The following is a 24,229-nucleotide window of genomic DNA, read 5'->3' on the forward strand; positions in this document are numbered from 1 at the left end:
TATAAGTGCTTGTTATTTTTGTAAAGTAAAAATCCAAATGTTATATACAAGTCAAATTCAACAGCTAACAAATTCAGTATCAAGTTTCTCACTTGCAAGTAAATCAAGTAGTCTATTTGTGAACTTTCATTCAGCTACAGTCTTCCAAGCCCTAATAAGGAAAAAAAACCTGGTTCAAGTAAATTCTTTGCTGACCACAATGCCTGGACTGCATCTCTTTCATTTTCCACAAGGTTAGCATCTCCATTACCGTCACAGCATGTGGACGATCATTATCTTAAGTGGACAAGCTTCCTCTCAAATCTCTACTGTTCAGAGTATATCTTTGCACAAATGATCCATATCTATCTTCACTTTCTAAAGCATATCCTTACTTTTTTGCATGCAGCTGTATGCGAGTCCAGTACAGTGGCTTCATTGGCTTGGGGGGCTCCTTCATAGCCTTGGCAGGGGCAGCTTCCTGGACCATCATGGACGGCATGGGACCTGGTGGTGGTGGAGGACCAAAGCCTGGGGGTGGGGGTGGAGGAGGGGGGCCCATTCCTGGCAGAGCGGGTGGTGGGGGAGGGCCCATACCTGGCGGTGGTGGAGGAGGTGGTGGAGGCCCGAAACCTGGTAGAGGAGGGGGTGGTGGTGGTGGACAAGGTCCTACACCAGGTAAGGGAGGAGGTGGCGGAGGAGGGATGGCAACCCCTGGTAAAGGTGGAGGGGGCATACTCCCTGAGATTGAAGGGGGTGGGGGAGGGGGAGGGGGAGGAACTGGGTGGAGGCTGCTTTGTTGCTTCTGCTGGCACTTGCACACAAAGCCCATTGCAGATTTGGGGATGGAAGTTGAAGCAGAGGATGACATGCTGTCAGATCCTCCGTTCAAAGGCACATCAAACTTAAACCCCTCCTCCACAGGTGAGGTCTGAACAGACACCTCCTGGCTCAACTTCTCCAATCTTCCTCCCATCATCTGTGGGATTTCGTGGTGGCCACTGCCCAGAGCTCCCATATTATCCCCAGTGCTCTTTGCCGTAAAGGCCTGCTGGCCCTGCAACATAGCAATCTTAATCTGCAGGTCATCGATTGTCTTCTCTAGCTGAGGGATGAGACAGCTTTCATCCTCTGAGGACGACTGACCCGACTTCAGCCTGCTGGAGTCTGTCTGTCAGTGAACCAAAAAAGAAAAGAAGAGTGAGTAAAAAAGAAAAAAAAGATGTTATATTTGAATTTAAACAATTAAGGCCAAAAATGGAAAATGTAGTAACAGGTCATTTTAAAACATCAAGTGCTTGCACATACAAAACTCTGTTAAATGTCAGACACCTTAACATTAAATAAATTCATTAACAGTAAAATACCAACAACTAAGGGAACTTAGCAGCAAAGCTATGAGCTGTGGATGGGCCAAGAAAATCCATAATGTCTAGACTCCGTTAGACCTCTGGCTCCAGACTGTTAAAGCAGGGATGAGGGAACTCCAAGAGATTTGATCCGAGAGACAGTGAGTCTCGCTGGGCCTCGCGCAGGGAGGAATTGTCTTCTTGTATACATTCCCCAGTTGTGGTCACATTGTTGCATCGTTAACAATGTGTATGTTCAGTCAGACGGGCCCTTTCTTTTATCCACTTATTTATTTTAATTTAGAGTTCTAAAAAACAAAGAGATTTTCTGTGATAATTTCAGATCTCTATCAAACCAAGTCTGACCTCTGGTGGAAAAAGAAAAAATTACAGCTAAGGTAATAAACTGCTCAGCCTCATGCAGAAAAAAGTTGATGGAAGTTTGCTACTTTGATTAACACTGACATTGATCATTTAGTTTAAAAAAAATGAAATAAAGATGCAAGCTTTAACTACTGCATCCTTTAATGCCTGAGATTTTTATCATTTTCTTATTTTGTCTCTCTCATATGTATATATATATATATATATATATGTATATATATATATATATATATATATATAAATAATGTTTGGCTCTTCTCTTTTTGGTATAAGAAATAAAGACTGAGAAGCAAGAAGAAAAAAAAAAATAAAATAAAATCAAAGAGACCCACTAATTCTCAAAGTCACATTCCACTGGAATGTTTATGCAAATAGTTTTTTTTCTGCTATTACTCCATTTAGTTTAAAATTTGAGTATTTTGTTGTAATGGTATTTTATTAAATCCTAAAAAAAAGTTCATGTCAACCCAAATGCAAGTCAGTTTTGTAAAAATGTTTAATTCAAAGCTTATTTCCTTTAGATTGTAAGGATTTGTGGGAGCTTTTAATATAATGTACAGCAAACCTGAAAATCTTTACATCCACATGTTTTCAAAAGAGGAATTTTCCACCTCTGTAGATAGGAAAAAACATGATTTACAATATTTATTAATGAGTAGAGGGTGTAACCAACCTGAAAGTGCAGAGCACCGGGGATTTTGGCTGATGAGCGATGCAAAGGGGATCTCAAACGCTGTACTCTGCCTGCAGTCCGCCCCCCATAGAGATCCCACAAGTGGGAGGAGACTGGGAGGCCCACAGATGCCCAGGTGTACAGCTGCTCCTCCTGCACATAGTTTAGAAAACAAGAAAATGTCAATACAATTATTACAGTAATGTAGTCAGTTTTATACTCTATTTCAGAGTCACTCTTTTCTCCCTCCAAGGACTCGTAGCCTTTAACATGGCGGGATGCAGCCATAACTAAAAGTTTCAAAGCAACATCAAACTCGACTCTGCAGGAATTCTAACAAAGAAAAATAAGCACTACAACCGCAACATTTTCCTCTTTTCAGTGAAAATGAACCATTCTGCCTGTAAAATTATTTTAAAACAATTGTCCCCTGCTTCATCATGAACTCTTATCAACATTTCAAAATGATTTGCACCTCCATCAAGCAGTGTCAATGCTACGATACAAAACCTTTGCCTAAAAAAAAAAAAAAAAAAAAAAAAAAAAAAAAAAAAGAAAAAAAAAAAACCCAAAAAACCCTCAAAATATTCCTGCAGATCTTCTCCATCCTCCCTCTTTGTTCAGGTGGTTCATCTCATTACCGCATGGACATTTGAATGCAGAGATGTTTTAATGTGCAGAAACACGTTAAAGTTTGTCACTATGTGGTCATAGTTCAAGGATTACTGCTTAATCTTTTAACTGTACCATTAGGCATGCATCACAAATACTAATATTTTTAATCACCATGAAGGATAAAGCTGATATCTCCTAACATTTCCATTTTTATGTTCTTTTTGAGGGTGAAAATACTGACAGGAACATAAGTCTGCAATCAGACTCTCATTGGGTGAGAACACAGTAACAGAAAACTACTAAACAGCTTCAATGTGATAAAAACACAGTTACAAATTACATTTGTGACACGCTTAGATTGTCATACATTTTTGATAACATGACTGTGAGGAGCTCAGCTGAAGACTTGTAACAGGGAAAGTTTCATTCTGATGACATAAGGCAGGTGAGTTGTTACAGTTAGGCAATAGTCCGCACGAGTGTGTGCAGAAGGAACTGCTTGGTAAAGAAAGGTTTAAGTTACGTTACAAAGTTGGAATACAAAATGTAACTTTAGAAAAACAAGCAGTACTTTTTGATTTTCAGATCTGTTGCAACCATTTGCTGAGACACTTGCGGGAATTGTGGCTGGTAGCATTACAAAAGGGTATAAATGCTCCTGTCTGAACACTGAGTTTTACAGCAGATAATATTCTGCTAATCAAACAGGAGAAGTGATTCTACACAACAGCACTTTTCCTGGCAGAAAATGCCATTTTAAAAGACAAGAAACCTGTTGCAGAGAGAGAGGAGCTAGCTTTATTGGTGAAATTTTCACTTAATCTCTGTACTGTCTAAGAGTTCTTTTGTGCACAAATAAGGAGAAATTGCCATCAGATCTAAATGCACTTATGCAAATAGTTGAAAATAAGCTAATTTTATCCCTGAAATTTGGAATCCATGCAGATTTATTATACTCTACAGAGTATAATAAATCTGACATTTAGATTGATACAATGGTACAGCATTTGTTTTAAGAATACGACACGACAGGGTACACAAATATTGTGACAGTCATTCATGATAAACTCAACAGTGCATCTAAAACTAAACACTTTAAAAAACAAACTAAAAACATTTAAATAGGCCTGAAAACCTTTCTTTTTACCCAATGTTTTTAATGATCTCAATTTAAATGCTCTGTCCTGTTTTTTTTATTTCTTTTTGCATTTAATGGACTCACTACTTTTATTTGTGTATTTCATTTGCATTTTACTGTCCCTGCTTTTGATCTTAATAGTTGTCTTTTATCCCACTGTAGCACTTTTGTTGTAAATGTAAAGTGCATTATAAATAAAATGTATTATTATTATTATCATCAAATGGTGTCAGTTGTAAAACTGTGCTCACTGTCCTTTTAGCAAACATGCACATTTTATGTAAACATGGGGCTGAGCATATGTAAACATGTTATCTAATTATTTAGAAAACATATTGGAATAACAGATGTATGGCTAAATATGGCTATCCTAAGTAGACCATTGGTTTAATATATTCAGTATAAGTATATGGACAAATCATATGAGCAAGAACGCCTACTGTTTTTCAGAAAAATTTGCCTTACACTGCCCAACAGACACAAATGTTCTCCAAGTGTTTCTTTCAGTGCTCAAACTCATGTAAACCATTGGATATTCCTCAGCTTAATAATGCCAAATGTTAAGGAGGGCACTTGGTGTAAAGGAATTTAATTTCAGGCTCTATGTAAAACAAGGAAGACCGCACTCGCATATCACACTCACTCCATCAAAATATAACTATGAAAGTAAAGACATTCATATTTAGGAAGCAAGATGGAAGACAAAGGATGAAAGATGAGAATAGAGAACAAGGCAGCAAAAGGTTATTCATGGTCAAGTTGAATAATGCAGGACTTCAGGGCAAGACAGAGCAGGGACAATTCCACCCAATCCTGACATGTTCAGCTTTTTGCTGGGGAAGGGCAGCCTGAGCCCTAGGCACGTGGAGTTGTTACATAACATGGTCAGCAGATGGCCTACTCAAGCATACATTTGTGTACATGTGTGTGCGAGATTTAGTGTCAAAGGGAGTGCCATTAATCCAGCCATGAGAGAAAATGCCTGAACATGGACGAGTGCCTCATGCAGTCCTTTTGTAAAGGAATGTGCATACTCATGTAACTGTTGCATGGCAGTTTGCACATCAAAAAGTGGCCTATTTTGATTGTGCAGTATGCAAGCAACAACATGTGACTATTTGATAGCTGTGAAACTATAATAAGCAGCTTTAGACCTTAGATTATCTGGTTTTGTCTTAATTTGCTCACTAATGGACCATGGAGTGCATTAGTATGCGAATGTCTGTGCATTTACATCTGAGAGGGTATTACACTGTGTAGCTAGCATGTGAATTCCTGTATAAAAAGTCATAGCAAACTATGCAATAATTGTTCAGATATGGTGTGAGGGTAGAATTTGTAATAAGAAACAAACTAGTCTCAGTGTTTCACACTGTAATGACCATTTTAATTTTCTTCTCCTCTGAGACATGATCACATTAATCTATGTGAGCAAGTATGCACTCAACAGAATTAAATAGATGGATGGCCACATGATTCGACTATATTTTTCAAAAGTAATTCTTAATGTAAAGCTACAGCACAACAAAATGATGTACAGCTGGATGAATCAGCTTCAAGGGGACTTGATAAAATGGGTCTGAGAAAGGCCATGGTGAACATTGCAGGGGGATGTGATGCATGCATGATAAGGTTTGAGCAATGCATTACTGGAATGGAAAATTAAAGATTCATGAAATCAACTTTCACGTAGTCTCTCTGTCTACATGCATCACTGCTCATCAGGTAACGAGATGAAATCTCTGACATGAATCACAGTAAAAATGTACCAGATTACATTTGCACAACATATTGCTCTTAGCTGAGGACTGCAAACAGCTTTGTAGTTTTTTTATTTTATTTTTGTTGTCCCTAGCATATGCTAGTTTTTTGCTCATCAGCTCAAATTTTATTTTCTCACAATCTGAAACACAAGGAGGCAAGTGAGGAATTATTTCCTTCCAGCAATATACTACACATCTTGCTAAATAAGCATTTATTAAGAATCATAATTTTCACAATCAAGTTCTAGCCTGTTAATATCTAAAATGTTTTAAAATTGCTAATTCATATAGTTTCAGCACATAAATATGAATGCACACTGAGAATGTAAAGTACTTGCTCCAATAAATTCCTTCGAATGAAAACCTAATCACAATATCTTCAAGCTTGGGCTGAGCTGATGCAGACAAACTTACTGTGTGTCGTCAGTTTTGTAAAACAAGTGTAATGGCAGATGGTGAAGGGAGGCTACTTACATTAAAGACCGCTGAGACGGTGCCATCACTGTGGTGCTCTGTGGTGCTGTCAGTGAAGGGCTGCAGCAGACCGTAGACCAGCATTCGGAGACACATCTGTTTTGCTTCCTCCTCTGTAGACCCATCTCCATGAAACAAACAAAGCCTGTCCAACAGAGTACGACCTGACAACAGAGTAGAAGGAGTTTGAACCCGCTAAGAATTTCAATTCTTAATCTGTACTCCTATTTATCTAAAGAAATATTGAATCTCACTATAACATATTATATGTTTAAGTTGAGGAACAATCACTATAAAACACCTCATGTTAATCAGGGCAGAGTTTTGCATGTTTCAGATTTAGATGTGATAATTAAACACCTACATGGGCAAACTCTGCTCACACCATTTGCACGTAGACGAAGAGAGATGGTGTTAAAACTTTGTGGTTTAAAATGTGGTTTATACTTACTGTGGGTAAAGGGCTTGTTAACTCTACATTTGAATATACAGAATCACATGGAAAATAGTATATTGTCCTGGTTGGCAGACTCTGGTTCTATGACAGAGTAAAAAGAAGCAAGTTTGAACTATGATAAATTAGTTTTCACCCCAGAGCTCCTGGGTAGGTTTGGATCTAAGACTATAAAGAGTCTTGACTTCTTGAGGAGCAGCAGGATCTTTAGGGGTTGGAAAAATATTGACTGTATATATTGACAATGTGAATTTGGAGACTAAAGCAAAAACACAGCCAGTGTTGAAAGAGTCTCCGAAACACTGCAGTCGGTTGGTAATGCTGTAGGATGAGCTCGACTTTCCCTCCCTTTTTTGTAAAGCATGTGATTCAGGGGACAACATCACATCAATTAATAGAGCCCCATGACTCACGGCCCTGTGGATATTGGTTTGAGTAGTTTACAAGTGTTTGAAAAGCACTAATGAATGAAAATTTTGGATGATTTCCCTTCTTTTTTTTGTATTCGTGTTTGAAAGGATTCACAGTGCATGATAAATTCTTCAAGCTTCTGACCAACTTAACTAAGTTTTAAGCTTTGACATACTGTCAATCACTTCAAATGTAGCTTTTGTTATGTCATTTACAGGAAAGCTTTTGTTACTTGTTTGACAGTTGAATGTTTCTTCTTCATCTTCTCTCTCTCTCAACCCTAAATGGTCAGATGTGACCTGGAAAAGTAATTCAATTGATCAATATCACATGGAGTGTTAAAAAAGGCTGTGAATGTGTGTTATAAAAACATGCTAAATCATTATGCTGTCCTATACAAAGGCAAAATGTAAATTTCAATGTGGCTCTAAGATGCAGTGTATCTCCATTGTTTGGTCACAGTGAGTTCACCTGATGAAATTCAAATGGATCTCATCCCATGACTTCTTTTTGTCCTGCAGACAAACTGTCACTTGTGTTTAACATCCACAACTACCCAGTATGAATCCGTCTGTGTGACTTCATGTGTGTGTTTATATCTGAGCCAGTGGAATCGGAGGATGGCATCACCGTGGGTGCTGCTGCAGCTTTGTCTCCCTGATGTATGAGCACAGACAGTAGACAACAGCTGAGCTCTTAAAAGGCCCCACAACACAAAGGAGGACGGAGTGGGAGAGTGCAAAGAACCCTTTACTGATTCATCGTTGTTCTCATGAGCCATTCTTCTTTAACCTCATAATGTTAAAATCCCTGCTGTAATGATTTGTATCATACTTAGGTCATTAAAATGTAAAAATCAGAAGTGATCATCATAATGTGTTCACAATGCTATTGAATGATCATTTAATATAGTTACAATGAGGTTGAAGGTCCTCAAATAAAAGTCACATCTGACCTACTGGGGCCTCCCAGCAAATGTAGGAATAAATTATAGACTACATTATCTTTAAGTTTTCTTTATTTTTAGCAGACAAGTCTATAAATGAATTAAGATAGGCAAGATTTAAAAAGTAAGATTATTCATATTCCATGTTTACTTCATTGGCAATAAGACCACACAAAGAATTTATCGCTCACATTAATTAGAGCAAATATGCAGGGACATATTGTCATTCCTTTGTGTACCAGACCTCCTTTATTGTCAAACTATTAGTAATACCGAGTGATGCGTTTATCATTACAAACATAGGTATAGCTGTTTCTCCATATACACAATATGCAGACAGAAGCAGTCCCTCACAAGTTACTAAATACTTTGTACATCTTTTTAAATATAATTTAGGACTCTTTAATATTCTAAATAAGACAATATATGTGACCTTTTAGATTAACATTGTCAGTGGGAACCATCCAGTGTAACAAGAATGTGCTCCTGTTGCTAAGTGATAACATGGTTGTTTCTAATATTAGGCATTAATCAGGGAGGGTGTCCACAAATAAATATGTTTTTTTTCGTTTTTTTTCCATTGTTATGATATTATCATTAATTTGTTTCATATGTGACTCACCAGAGAAGACATCCAGGTAGGGTGCAGTTGAAGCTGAGGTTTTCCTTCCATAATGTGCTCTCTTGGAGCCCAAAGTCCAGTAGATTCCACCTATGCTACTCTTTTCTGAGGGTTCCGGCTCTGGGAATTTAGCCACTGAATTGTCATTTCTTCCCAGCTCATCTACTTCTTCAGACCAGTCAGCAGAGACACTGTGGGGCCCAGCGATAGAGCAAGACCTCTGCTTTTGCTTCAGTAACCCTTCAGCTCTGCTGGATTCCAGTGACTCAACTGTGTTATCAGTTTTTCGAGGCACATTGGGACTGGTAAGTGGGGAACCAACTGGAGAGGTAAGTTGTCGTGTGGTTGTCTTAACATAAGAGGGGTGGACTGGAGGGTAGAGTTTGACAGTCGTGGGGGAGCTGGCAGATGTCCATCTAGGCTGGGAAACAGGGGGACTGTCTACTGTCAGATGGCTGATAGACATACTACTCTTCCTCCTTGTAAGGGACAAAAAGTCCCGTCTCATATTTTCCTCATCCTCCCTCTCAACAGACAGGTCCAAGCTGCTTGCACTTTTGTGAGTCCCAATTGAGCCTGTGCCTGCAAACATGGGATCCAAATAGCCAGATGGTAAACAAATAATTTTGTTTTGTGAAGCCTGATTTCCTTGAGTTTGCTGAAGACGCAGAACTGGGCTCTCCAGGTCATCCTGGGGCTCCTCAGCACTCTCATATGAGGGGGTGGTGGTGGCAGTAGTGTCCTGGAAGCTGTAAGTGCTGTTAGTCTCTGGGAAAATGCTGCCACTGCTTCTCTCAGTATCAAGAGCTGAAGATGGTGGACCACTCTCAGCGGATGAATTTCTTGATATGGGTATGTCACCGTTATCGTTCTCTGTTTTCTTAGACTCTAGTTGTTGAGCTACACTTTCTCCACCAACAGATGAAAATAATGGCCCCTTGTCCAGATGACACAGCTGGGAAGCTATGGCTGTCTCAGAGGTCGGCCCTCCATTTAAGGGGCTGGGCCCAACTTCCAGTACCTTTTCACTGACCACACCCTGATCTCGAATGGCTTGCTGGATATCAGAAAGCAGGTCTTCAGTTTCAGCTGCAGCCGAGTGAAAACTGTATAGGTCAGCATCTGACCCAGAGCTAGTCTTTCGGACAAACTCCGCCACAGAGTGTTGACTGTCTGCGGTCAAATGGCTGAGATCCCCCTCGACATCTGATAGCATGCCTATATCATCAGCAGACTGGCTCGCCTCTGCACCAGGCTTTAGCTGAGCTCTGCCAACAGGTCCAGATCTTGCATCTTCTAACATGTCATCCTTGGACAAACCTTTCACCTTTGATAAACTCTTCCTGATCTTCATTCCAGAAAACATAGAACTCTTCGACTCTGCCTTTGGTTTCTTCTTACCACTGTGTTCTACTCCTCCTTTACTTGTCTTACTGTGGGATTTCTTAGATTGTTTGTCCACTTCTCTTTCGTCAGCTTCACCATCACAGGCGACATCCCCTGTTGTTCCACCACCTCCTCCTTTCTTCTGCTTGGTTTCCTGATTTCCCATATTCCTGAGCAGGCGAACACCCTTGGCTAACAGGCCATGCTGCTGGGGTCGGTGCTGGGCATGCTGGGTATCCTCACTGGATGCGGTTGTTGACGGTCCTATGTTAGTCAGAGCTTTCCCAGAGCTAGCTAAGCCCTGCTGTCTGCCCACCACAGTTAATGGCAGTTGTGAGGATGATGCTGGCTCCCCCAGCACTGCTGATGCTGAAAGGAGGAGGGGACTGGTACTGACAGCTGCAGGCTCCCCTCCCCTCCCCTGCACATCCTCACTTGATCTGTGATCCTTTCTCTCTTTTTGCCCCTCCTTCCTTTCCCCATCTGCTCTTGCAAGCTCGGGTGTCTTGCATAACGGACTGCTGATCGAGCGAGCGAGCCGCTGATGCTCAGGAGTTCGCTGCCCTGCTCCATTTTCAACTAGACATGGATTAAACTGCTGCGGACTTTGTTGCTGGTGCTCTAAAATGCACTGTTGTTGACCAAGAAGTGAGTGCTGTTGTTTATGCAGGATGTGTGTGACACTGCTCTTCCTCCTGCCTTTGAAGGTGGAAGTAAAGAAACTTTCTTTTAGGAAGGGCACTTGAGTCTCAACTGTCTTAATAGTGTGCATTATGACCACGTTGGCTTCATCCAGAAAGGTGCAGATCTGCACAGGCTGAAGAAAAGGGAGAAATCAAAATCTTACTGACTTGTTTTATATTTATTGTATTTTCAGAAGAGCTGAGAGGAGACAATATGCCAAAATTTGAACAAACCTGCCCATTAATTTGATTTGATACAGTTTTAAATTTGACCTTTTATCTAACATTTCCATCAATTCATGAATTATTTGTACATAAAGTGTAATCATCTCAAACTGTTTTTGATTGTTCCTGGAATTTCTTAAAGAGTCATTTTATTGGAATATCAATAGATTTTTTTTTGTTTTTAAATGTCCTGTTTCTAACAATAAGGGACAAATTGAAAAAAAAAAACATTAATAGCACTGAAAGAGAGCAAAAAAAAACCAACATAGTTATTGAGTTAAAAAGTCAATCTTTGGAGAATTGAATCGGACTTTTGCTTCATAATAAGATATACGCAGAACCTACGGTGCAGATTTGTACCCTAAGGTGTAGGATACACAAAAACTACACAAAATCTCCCGTTACTGCATCTATTACCTATTGTTTTCAGTTGCAGTTAGCTTTGGAGGTTTAAAACTGGAAACCAATACAAAAATATGTTGCACGGGCATAAATGATCACATGGGCGTGGGTCAAATCCTGCTCAGCAATGACGACGAAGCACAAATAAAACTTTAAAAAGGCAGCAAATTAAAAAGAAATTCCAAAAATTACAGCCGTTTTCTTTCTGAGGTTTCATAAAATAAATTGATTAATCCAGAAAAATGTCAGATTAACTAAAAATAGAAAAGAAAATCAGATCATCCTGAAACTAATTTATTTCCAAGTGGAAAGGTTTGTCTTAAAAAAATCATCTCAAACCATTACTTACATTTTTACATTTTCGAGCAAGTGATCACTTTTGGTGTCTGACCCAGCATTATAACATTTCTGATTAACTTCAGTTGGGCCACTTAAACGCAATTGTAAAGTTTTCCTTTTTTGTTTAAGAGTCAAACCAAATATATTTAAAGTAACGATACAGATATCTCTAATCATAAAGTCTCCTTGATTTAAGGATCCTTACTAAAAATACAGCTCTAAAAAATGATGTACTCACACATTCATTAAAGTGTGTTTCCTCAAAAACACAAATAGCTAGTGAGCTGGACATCTTAAACAGTCCTTCAATCAGTCCAACAGAAAATATGACTTTCACTTTGACACGACAAGTGAGCAACGTTAACAGCAATTTTAAAAAGGATTCAAAGGTATACTTGACATAGCAAAAAAGTAGGAAAAACTTCTCTGTTAGATATGTTTTGCATAATTCAAATTGCAGTGTACTTGCCTGACTGGTGGGTTCTCTTCACTGGTTTAGTACAGACTGAGGAAAACCACACAAATGGGTGTTTGTTTTCGCCTATGAGCCGCTCCTTAGCCATGGGTCACATGAAGTTGGTATTTTCCTCATCACATGTCTAGTCTCCATGGCCATCTTGCATTTAGCCCTGTCTGAGACTCTCCTCACTAACTTCATCAGGCCTCATCACGAGAGCATACAGAAAAGTGAACAAGTCAACAAACACTCTTGTGTTTATGCAGTTGAAATTAGAATTTTACTGTTAAACAGTGACACAGGAATCATGTTTATTAGAAAGCAAGACAATGCTTTCAGCTTCACAAGTCCAAATGTTCCACTTTTGATTTGGTGTGCCTCGCTGTCACTTTGAAGTCCATCCTTCCAATCAGCTAATGAGCTTCAGCTGTGTCCACCCAGCAGAAGACAGAGCAGTGACCTAAGAAAAAAACTACAGGTTTCCTGTGGACTGGATATAGCTAATTCAACTACATAGATAATGTTAAAGTCATCAAAAATAAAAGGAAAATAGTTTTTAATATATTAAACAATATTGATATAATAATAGTTAGTAGAGTGGTGAAACCATCACATACGAAATATGTCTGTACTACTTCCCAATTTCAGTCATTACTTTTAAACTCAAATGTCAAAAATAATCTTTAATAAAGAACATCTTGATAAGTATCAAATAGATATATTTATTCTTATTCTATATGCAATATTCGAAGAAGCAGTTTTGTGACTAGGAGCAAAAATCCAAAAGAAAGTTTGAATGTTGTGGGGCCTTTCACATGTGAATGTGGAAATAGCTTCATGAATCAGGATTGATTTTAAAATGAGGCAGCTGCAGTTCAGGAGGTACAGTTCTCATCCTTCAGATCAGAAGTTGTTGACTCAATTTTCAATTACCCAAATTCACATGGTAAATTGTCCTTGGTTGAGGTCCTGGACCAAAATGTATCCTGATGTGTTCCTCACTTGTAAGTTCCTTCTATTAAAAGTCTCCCCTGAGTTGATATAATGTAGAATATAATGCAATACAATGCCCCCCTTTTAAATGGTAAAAACGTCACTGCTTTATAATGACCCTGCGCTGACATAAAATGGTCATAATCATCATGGAGGCTGCAGATGTTCTCTGAGTTACAGACAGGCCAGTAATTTTACATTATAAACGTATAAACGAACGTATAAAATTGAACGTATAAAAAATAATTAGATTTCATAGTGAAGCATGTCAATATATCTCACAACAGCAATTGATAACCACATACATAACTGACAATGAAGCTGGGGTAAAGATTTTTGGCACCATTTAATGGCAATTAAAAAAATCTAAAAATTTTTTCCCATTTTATGAAATGATCTATATGGGTAGGGTCATAAAACAAAATAATGACTTATGTGACAAAGCTTACCCTATAAGCATGGAGCCTATCCCAGCCGTCATTGGGCGAGAGGCGGGGTACATCCTCGACAGGTTGCAAGTCCATCACAGGGCCACACAGAGACAAACGAGACAAATGACCACACACACACTCACGCCTACGGACGATTTAGAGACACCAATTAAGCTAACATGTATGCTTTTGGCTGGTGGGAGGAAGCCGGAGTACCCGGAGAGAACCCACGCATACACGGGGAGAACATGCAAACTCCACACAGAAAGGCAACAGCTGGGAATTGAACCTGGAACCCTTTTGATGTGAGGCGACGGTGCTAATCCCAATAAATATCAATTACCTGAATTTTGCTAGTGTGACACACAAAACACATAAATTGTCAAAACATTTTTTTTAAATTTCTTTATTTTATTGACTTAAAATAATAGTATAATTGACATATTTAAAATGAGACAAACTCTTCATCATTTTGGTAGTTTACATTCCCAATATCAAAGTACAAAATAAATCCTGTTTTGATGATGATTTATCAGGTCACTGGAGCACACTGTTCGAAGCAGGCAAATATCCACAATTGAAAGGCTGGGGATTTGTTTTTCTTTTTTCTGATTAACACATAAGTCAAATTCATATCATTAAGTACGACCACTGTGTTTTTTTTTTTACTTTTTCATCATACATTTATCATTTGCCTTCAGTATCTTCGATAGATATAAATACTGAAAGATTTGGGTATAGCAATACTGCAAAAAGACTCAGCTTAAGATAAGAATAATACAAAGTCCATGACAAAATAAAAATTCAAAGAAAGTCTTCATATATTATGTTATTTATGTTGAGTGTTGTTGGTTGGTGTGTGGCTTTTGCCAACTTTCTGTAAAAGAAAATCAGATGATGCTGTATACTAAGACAGGCATCCACTGTATATACAAATCATATGCTGCAAGGCTTGAGAATGATTTCAAGGAAGAAATACTTAATTTAAAAAAAGAAGTTAAATTACAAATATGATACCTTCAATGATTGTGGCCATCCTTTTTACATGACAGACATGTACAAGTCATTACAATAAGCAAGATAGCCTCAGACTGTGAATAACTGATGCACAATTATGTTACAATTTGCAATTTTTTTTACTACAGTATAGACGTTCGCAACATTACAACCTGGGTACAGGTCTTTCTTTTAGCCACTAGAGGCCGCCATTGATGTATCAAAGATGGTTGTTCTTTAACAAAAAGTTCCATAATTTAGTAATTTCATAGAAATTTAAAGGCTGGTGCAAAAGCAAATACGTTGTTTTAAAAAAATGGGATTCTTTGTTTGTGAAACCAGTCATTGAGTAGCAAGTCAGAATTATCCAAATGCACATTAACAGAATATTATCATTGTATAATCATTACTTTTGACAGAAAACTTCAAGTACACAAAACACAATCAATGTACTTATTGTCTCCACCAGATAAAACCACAACAATCACATTGAACACAACAGCAGTTCACTGACTGTGGTGCCACACAGAATATTCACAACTCAGTTCATTAAAAGAATCATTTTCAGACTGGCTCAAAATCTCTGGAATACCTAAAAAAAAAAAAAAACTGAATATCACAAAAATAACAAATCTCTGTTGACTGAAAGTAAGGACACAACTGAAGAACTTTTTTATATTCCATTAGACACAGAAAAACTATATCCAAGTACAAAGGTAATTCTTGTAAGTTGTGATAAAAACACATGTCAGTCAAGAAGATACCACTGCAAATCGGCAAAATGTAGAGGCCTGTGAACATGAAATTGTTTTTACCTTGGCTTTCAGGGACATCTTACAGATATAGAGTTTTGTTTGGAATGCAAAACCACTCTGCACTTTACATATCTATTTACCCACAGAGGGAAATGATAAGAAATGTGAATCCCCATCCCATTGACAAAGACATGCTTTCTATTTGTGTCAATTGCACTTCAACAGTTCTCCTGCAATGAATCTTAAAAGCCCTTTACAATTATTTTCCACACTCTTCAGTTTCTCTTTACTTGTGTGAAATAGTAGAGTTCTCCGAGGAGAAAGGCAAAGCTTTCGTTTCTGGACCTCACCTTAGGCATACCTTCAGACGCTATACAACTTTGTTCAATGGATCCACCAACACAATCACATACCAAACTAGGTTTGCTGTGTTTGAACATAACAGCAGAGAAGGACATTAAGGATCTCTTTTCAAAAGAAACTCAACATTGAGGCTTCTTTCTTTTCCTTGACCTGTGTTCAATCTTTAGATTCTGCGATCAACCATCCAACCTTTCAGTCATTTACGTGGACTCCCTGGGAATCCTCCTGTGGAAGACCACTGACTGCTTCTGTTGGAATTGCTGCTTTCTCCTTTTCTTCTGGTCCCAGCGGCACAAAAGAATCATCTTAAAGGTTGTGCGGAAAGTCTTGTTGCACAGCGCATAGCACATAGGGTTGACCGTACTATTGACGTAGCACAGCCAGTACCCTACCGCCCACAGTGTCTCTGGGATGCAAACTTTACAGAAGGCATTGATCAGCACCATGATGTTGTAAGGTGTCCATGTGATGATGAAAGCTAAAAGGATAGCACTGAGAGTTTGAGCTGCTTTCTTCTCCTTCACTAAGGACATGCGTTTCCTCTTGGTGATCTGAGTTCTAGCTCGGGCTGCAAAACGTTTTGCCAGAGCTGCTTCTTTGAAGGACATTGGGACAGTAGGGGACTTAGTGGCTGTGCTGGTTGTAGTGCTGTTAGTGGCAGCTGTAGTGATTGTTGGAGTACCGTCCAGAAATTCTTGGTTAGAGTTTGCCTGAATGGTAGACATTGACTGAGACTTACGTGAGCAGAAGCGTTGGTGGTAGCTATTTTCTGTACTGTTTGTTCCCTCAGGTGTAGTGGTGGCAGTGGTGTTGGTGGTGACAGTTGACATGCTGTCTCGGTTATACTCTGTTACCCTGAGGGGATCCACCTCTGAGGCTGCATCCAGATCCTCACATGAGGTGAGCTGAGAATTGACGGCAGCCTTAATGCCAGGGAGGCTCAGAACAATAGAAAAAATAGCATGACTCTGGGAAATCATCTCTCCTCCTGCACAGTCCTCATCATCTGAGGACCCAGAGTGCTCCAAAGACACAGCAGCATCATTGTTGTTCCAGCTGTCGCTACTGCTCTGGTCTGGATCGCCATCTCCTTGCCGGATACTACCAGGTCTCCAGGAACGAACCCCAGGCCAGCAGTGGAAGCGTCCAACCAGCTCTCGACATGTGCTCTTTTTCTTAGACAACCTGGTCAACTCATAGCTACTGCAACTTCTTGAACTTCCTGTCTGATGCACAAAACGGGCTCTCTCACCAGCCACATTCCCACCTCTGCCCCCTTTTCCACCGCGGCACCCTGAACCCTGCAACCCAGCTAACTCTTTTGAACGGTTCTGGGTCTCCTTGTAAATGCGCCAGTAGAGAACACTCATTATTGTCACTGGCAGGTAGAACGCCGCCATGGCTGTACAGAATGTAATTATGGGCTCTGTGAGGAACTGAATATAGCACTCATTTGAAGGCACTGTCCTTTTACCTTCAAAATATTGCCAGAGGAGTATAGCTGGGGCCCACAGAACAAGAGAAACAAACCAAGCCAAGCCAATCATGATTCCAGCTCTCTTTGTGGTTCGTTTGGCCCTGTAAGTCAAAGGCCTGGTGACTGAAAAGTAACGGTCAAAGCTGATGACCAGTAGGTTCATAACTGACGCATTGCTTGCAACATAGTCAATAGCCAACCAGAGGTCACAGGCCCAGTTGCCCATAGCCCAGTAGCCCATTATAAGATAAGATGTGTAGAGGTTCATGGAAATTACCCCTATTATGAGGTCAGCCACTGCTAAGCTCAATAAGAAGTAGTTATTGACTGTCTTTAGCTGGCGATTAACCTTGAAGGACACCACTACAAGAATGTTGCCAATGATGGTGACCAGTGACAGCGTACCAGTCAGCAAGACAATGAAGACAACTTGCCACACAGGGTGGCCAACCAGGGAGTCAGTGGCAGCTGTTTCATTCCCATTTGCCAAAGTGAAATTTAAGAGTTTGCTGGGGAAAGAGGAATCATTGACAGAATGTGCATTAAACACCAACCAGGGTGCTCCTTCAGTTTCTCCTAGATGGAGGGCATTGGATGGTGGGTAGGCTCCGGGTGCTGGTGGTGATGGGATGGCAGTCAGGAGAAGACCAGAGTCTGTGCTGTTGAAGCTCATTGTTATGTTCTGGCATATTCTACAAAGGGAGACAAAAATATAAGTTAACCTGGGACAAAGAGAGAGGGAGGGGAAAAGAACGGCACGCAGATAAACAGCAGCAGAGAGGAAGAAATTGATGTGAAGTAACAAAAGAGAATGAAATGGAGAAAGGTTAGTCACTGACAGTCCTATTGATATCCAGTAGGTGAGGCTATAAACCTGTTAGACCGAATTCGGAAGTGCAAGTCTGGCAAAGATGTTAGGGTCAAATTTGTTGACTTGTAATTAATTTTTTTGGACAATCTGTATGCCTAATGTTAATGAACTGTTAACTACGTATCATACACAACCTGACCTCATAATAATCAATGTTTGACAGCTCTCAGTACAAAAGGAAGAAACTTTTTATTTTGGATATGTTCGATAGAAATAGCACTCAAATTCTTGTTTTCCCAAAAAAAGTAAATAATTGGTTAGAGAAACCGTCACGTGCAAACAGTGATAAAAAGGAAATTTAATTCAATTTTTTAAAATTCAGGATCATTGCAAGTAATCAATGAATTATAGATCCTGATTTTTTTGCTGAAGCTGTACTTGATAATGGATAAAACAATGAGAAGATTAAATTTCTTTAAAACAGCACATTCTATTCAATTTGAGTTTAGCTCTCAAAATAATTTATATTTACTTTATTAATTTACATTAGAAGTAGATGTGTGTGCATCTTCCTTGTGCAGAAACAAGAGATGCAAGAACAAAAACAACAGCAAAAGGCAACTGTTGGTGTCTAAGCAAATTGCAAGAATTGAATCCTTTAGACCCAAGACTTTGCAAGTAATAGTTTTCTTGCAAGTTAAGGCAATGACATAATAGGCAAAACTAATTTTGTTTATTTCAGCCAAAAGAGCTAACAACAAGCAACACTTGATGCTTCTGTGGAAGACAAATAACATAGCTCTTCTGTTTGACATATCATAACCATTTGAAAAGACATTTGTCAGTGAAGCAAAGGTGTCATAAATCAGTGTATGTTGAAATGTCCAAAATAAGTAATATACAAGTGGGGTTTTTTTATATTTGGAATGTGAAATGACTGGAGATTTAGATAGATGATGCCCAATTAACCATGTCCACGTCTTAGTCATGACCCTAGGTGATTCAAACCAAATTTTGCTGAGATTCATAAAGATGAGAAACTTTAAAAATCTATGGTGTTCTCAAGAGATAAAGTGAAAAATGCTTTAGTACCTAAGCTCATCTAACACATCTGAACATGTGTCTCAAATTTCAGGAAAACTCAACATATCCATCCAGCCATGTCTCGATCCATCCATTTTCTACACTTAATCCAATTTAGGGCCGCGAGGAGGCTGGAGCCACTAGGCAAGAGGCAGATACACCCTAGATAGGTCGCCAAGCACTCACAGGGCCTCAACACATGGATTATCTACTATTGTGAAAACATATAAAAAATAGGCTGTTAAGAACACTGATTCACCTGAGCCACTCTGTGTGAAAGGAACAAACAACAACCTGCCACTGATGGGCACAAGTAAAAACATCTAACCCCTCCTCTAACCCAGACAAAAGGCTACAAACCCCATTCTCACAAACAGACATAAAATGACAATCGCTCACACACAGAATTTCATCCTACAGTGAGAAACATTTGAAGCTGAGTGCTGCACCTGTGCCTAGAGTCTCAGGCCTCCCACAGGGCTGTTGAATAACCCCAGTAGCCAGCAGCGTCTGATAGTCATTTGTAATACTGAGTGCACTCCGGTGCAACTATATTCAGCAGGCCCCCTGCTGATCCTGCTGGATTCATGCACATATACGAATAGCATGCTTTCACATTTCACACATATACCACTTATATTACAATACATGTAGATACACAGTTCCCAGTATTTATAATTTGAAGCACATCTGCATGGAAACACACTGTATATGCATGCGCACATTATAACTGTGTTGAGGAATATTTTCTACAAAAACAGCAAATAAAAAAGACAAATTACATAAATCTCAAAGAACAACACCTTTCAAGAAAGGCAACGTTATTGCAAGATCAAAAGCCTTGTAAGAGAACAAAGACGACTTTAAACTTTTCACAAAGCAAATTTTACTGAGCTTTTACTACAGCAATGTGTTACTAATGAATGTTCAACATCTCTTAATTGGCTTACAAGGGCAAAAACATGTTTGTGTGTAGATAAAGGCTTAAACGGCAGGGAAATCCATTTTTAATCTTCAACCTAGACTCACTGTAAACAGGAAGATAGGAGGAATAATTTCATAAAAATAAATAGAAGCTTTTTCTTTTCATGAAAATGAATTGCAGACACTCATTGTCTTGTTTGGGTGAACACAGTCATACAAGGTTTGCAGAGCTGGGGAGAAAACACTGGACCCTATGGAAAATGATGAAAGAGAGTCCCCCTGATGTAAGAATTTACACAACATGAAATCATACCACACATAAAATAATCCTACATTATATTTATCAAGCATGTTTTGCTGTTTGCTTCTACTGATTGAACTCCCAGAAATTTCCATCTGTACCCTTCAGGGAACAAAAATTGGCTGATGGAGCAGATGGAGGCTGATTTTGCTTTTCCCCAGTGGAGAACTATGCGACTGAGAACAACATACTTTTCAAACATGTGAGCTAGATCTCAGCAACCAACTGCTAGTGCAATGATGCCATCATGGTATCAGTGTTAGGCCCTATAGTATACTAAGTTTGTCTCCCAGGCACATAGGTGGGATGGTTTCAGGTACAAAGAGAGATCAATACTCATTTACTGGATTGGAACACAATTTGTTGCCCAGCATTTCGGGGCTTTTGTCCGAACTTGTTTGACAGCGCAATCCAAGCTTGGGTCCAAGGATCTATCTAAATTGGGGGACTAGGCCAGATTGCTATTCTATTTGGTCTCTATTTTCAGCAAACTAATTTAGCAGAGCTGTGATACAGGCATATGAGTGAGTGGATGAGCCATGGTGACAAATACTTTTTTAATAAAAGGTAAAGCTGCTTAAAGTTGAACCCATGACATTCACAACATACCTTTCATTAAGAGATAAAAATGTTTTTTTTTTAACCATTATTCATATGTGTATACAGTCATGGAGGCTTAATCAGCAGTATCTGTGCTTGAAAACACAATTAAGAATACTAAGAATTGCCAAACTGCTTATTTTTTATGTTGCTTCATCTTCAATTCTACACTTTATTTACCCATTTCTAATCTACGACATGTGCACGTTTTGCTGGAGCCCCAGGCAGAAAGACATCTGAAGCAGAAAGGAGTTTTCACACTTTCTGTAATCAGGCATTGTTTCGAAAATACCTCAGGCATGAGCAATCTGAACTCAAGAGTGTTCTGCCAAAGAAGGCAGAAATACACTTAACTACAAACTCAAAAGAAAAAACAATTTGGCCCTACATACAAAGTAGAAAGAAAAAAATATATATCAACAACTGCAGACATAGATTATATCAAAATTTCACACACTAGCAATTCCAAGAGAGTGACTACCGCTGAATGCATACATATTTGGATAATCCAGGCAATGTATGGGATGTTTTTGTGATTACAAGCTGGACAGTACTGAATTTCCATAAAATAAGCAGAATCCTGCTTGTGGAAAGGGCACATCTAGTATATGAGAGGGTCAAGACACCAGCCATGTGTTAAAAGCAATAACGTCTTGGTTTTGCTCTCATCAAAGATTTGTTATGTCGAAAAGAATCCACCAAATCTTTTCAGTAAGGCCTCTCCTGGTCTCTAAAGTTTGATAATGTGGTGTTGCACAATGAAGGACAGCAATCATAGATATGGCAAGCCTATTATTGGTCATTCAAGGTGAAGGTAGAGAGAGTGCTTGCTTAAGGGTGAAATGTGATCTGGCAAGTAGTGCCACAACAGTGTAGAGTTATTGATTTTGTCTACAGTGTGTGGAGAGGCAGCCTTGCTGCAAAGCACAAACTGGAGTTCTCTGACCCAGGCGTGTTATCTTACATCTGTAAAAAGTACTGCAATAGATGACGTAATGTATAACCACATTTGGTAAAAGTAGACTGAAGGAAATAGACAACCCTGAAAGCTTGCAAATGCTATTTGGTACATTCTTCCCTCCTTAATATCTGATATGGATCATCTATAAATTATTAAAAGCACAACAGCTGTAAGATTGGATGGCATATAAATCTGTAGACCAAATCTCCCTTGATAAAGACACCGACACAGAGACATGCTCATCGAGAGGAGAAACAACATGTGGTGGAAGTCAGCAGGAATAAATCAATAGTTGTTTCCCAGTGATATTACCTCAATCGCATATACAATGTCTGTCCTAAAGAACCAAAGTACTCTGGTTTTTAGTTTCCCAGGGAGCAGCCACATGCCTTTGGGTAAAAGTGTTAATTTCAATGAGCAGCAACCTCTCTGAAGCACATGCAATGTATTCAAGTGAAAATAAAAGATTTTATCAGTGATGTGAACAGTTCCCCATCCACATTTAAAGCAGTAAATTTCTCATTAGAGGAGGCAAAGTAATCAGATTTAAGTGTGTTGATTCAGCTTCATTAAAACTGTATTTACAGCGCAAAAACTATTCAATACTCAATAAGAGAGAAGCTGAAATTCTTAATTGTCATGTGGTGTCTAAATATTGTCTTTTCCATTGCAAAAGATTTGTCTATCATAAACTGATGCTGAAAAGGCACAAACTGGTGCCTGAAACTTCAAATAAAGGCAGGAAATTAAGTCTTCAATGCTCCGGAGGGTGGAAAAGAAAACTTTTCAAAAGAAAGCTTGAAGGTGCTGATTAAAGTGCAAGCTCCCAGTTTTAGTGATTTTTCACATACATCACAGTTCCTACAGCAGTACACAAAGCACAGGTCTCCCCATCCCTACCTTACATCAGAGAAGTAATGTAAATATTTCAAATATTCAAATCCCACAGAGGTTGGTTTTTACATTGTTATGCCAAAATACAGGCAGAGACAACAAACAATGATATATCTGCACAGGACTGTTCAATGTCCATTGTTCCTGGTTTGTTAAATATAATATGGGAAAAATAAATAGATGTTTTTTATTCTAACAATATGTTTTCATTATATGTATGTACTGAAGGTGGGTTGGGGAAGAAGCGGTTTTTGTAGTTACTCAGGATGAGCTAAATCTGTCACAGGCTGATGATGATGGTGTTGCTGCCAGAAGACGGTGGAAGGGGCTGTGAAACAGCATGAGGCCATCTGTCAGGTGCTCAGTACCGACAGAACAAGCATTTAGTGCTTTCTTGGCACAAGATGGACTTGTTGGAGTACATGAGCAACACTTTACATCAATTCTTTAAAGTTCACAGATTACCAGTGAGGCAAATCTTAAGTGAGGGCGTTATTATGTGAAGTCTTTAGAGCACCTTCTCTGAATAAAGATGAATGCAACATGCAGTGGTAGAGGGCAACCATGGCCAATAATCATCAAATGCAGTTCGAGGAGTAGCTGTGAATGAACAAGTAGAATCAGCCGTTGAGCTACAGATCCTTTAAAAAGATTCTAAAACCATTCTATGAACACCTAATAATTTTGAGATACATGGATAGAAGTTAATTCTTAAGATATTTCCAGTCTTCCAATTTACTTGTGGTCTGCTTTCTTGTCAGTAGGCATTCAGTGTACTTCCATATAGGAATTATCTTATTCAAAGTAATTTTCAATGTTAGTGACAGTGTCTACAATTTCCACCCGAGAGATAAACTGCTTGCATGAATAAGAGGCTAGAGGATGTAAGTTCAGGGCCTTAAAAGCAGAAGAGTTTGGCATTCGCTGTAACACACAAAATTCAATATAACATTACAAGTGGATTATTTAACTAAACTGTCACCTCCAAATTGATTAAAATGTATATATATATATAATTATATTTACTTATAAAAATGTACATAAACAGAATATGTTTGGGAGCCATCTCAGGGTACCAGGCTAGTATGAAATAAAGGATTAGATGAGTGTATAAATCTTTCAGAACAGCGTTTATAACCATTTGCTTGATATTGCAGAAATATGCATTATGTTGATTGTGTTTATAATCTTTAGAATTAAATTGTTAATAAATGTGTCTATACATAATAATAACTACATCACTATAAATAATTGCCACAAAATATTAATTTTACACATTCAATTTGATGTATTTTTCCAAAATAACAAGCATTAGTTAATAATGTTATTTATTTTATCTT

The 24,229-nt window shown here is 38.8% G+C and overlaps 2 protein-coding genes across 2 annotated transcripts in view; both read right to left on the minus strand.

Annotated features, from left to right (window-relative positions):
• Positions 1 to 10,966, minus strand: part of fmn2a (formin 2a) — a 38,733-nt gene extending 27,767 nt beyond the window's left edge. The window contains exons 1-4 of the mRNA XM_075478497.1: positions 8,809 to 10,966; positions 6,376 to 6,539; positions 2,386 to 2,538; positions 375 to 1,150 (exon numbers count right to left, since the gene is read on the minus strand). Of these exons, the coding sequence (XP_075334612.1) occupies positions 375 to 1,150; positions 2,386 to 2,538; positions 6,376 to 6,539; positions 8,809 to 10,966 (3,251 nt within the window). The remainder of the gene's footprint in view (positions 1 to 374; positions 1,151 to 2,385; positions 2,539 to 6,375; positions 6,540 to 8,808) is intronic.
• Positions 10,967 to 14,189: 3,223 nt separating this feature from the next.
• chrm3a (cholinergic receptor, muscarinic 3a) overlaps positions 14,190 to 24,229 on the minus strand; it is an 86,053-nt gene continuing 76,013 nt past the window's right edge. The window contains exon 3 of the mRNA XM_075484819.1: positions 14,190 to 18,007. Within this exon, the coding sequence (XP_075340934.1) occupies positions 16,039 to 17,988 (1,950 nt within the window). The 5' untranslated portion in view covers positions 17,989 to 18,007 and the 3' untranslated portion in view covers positions 14,190 to 16,038. The remainder of the gene's footprint in view (positions 18,008 to 24,229) is intronic.

Source organism: Odontesthes bonariensis, chromosome 2 (assembly GCF_027942865.1).
Source record: "Odontesthes bonariensis isolate fOdoBon6 chromosome 2, fOdoBon6.hap1, whole genome shotgun sequence".
Classification (NCBI taxonomy): domain Eukaryota; kingdom Metazoa; phylum Chordata; class Actinopteri; order Atheriniformes; family Atherinopsidae; genus Odontesthes; species Odontesthes bonariensis.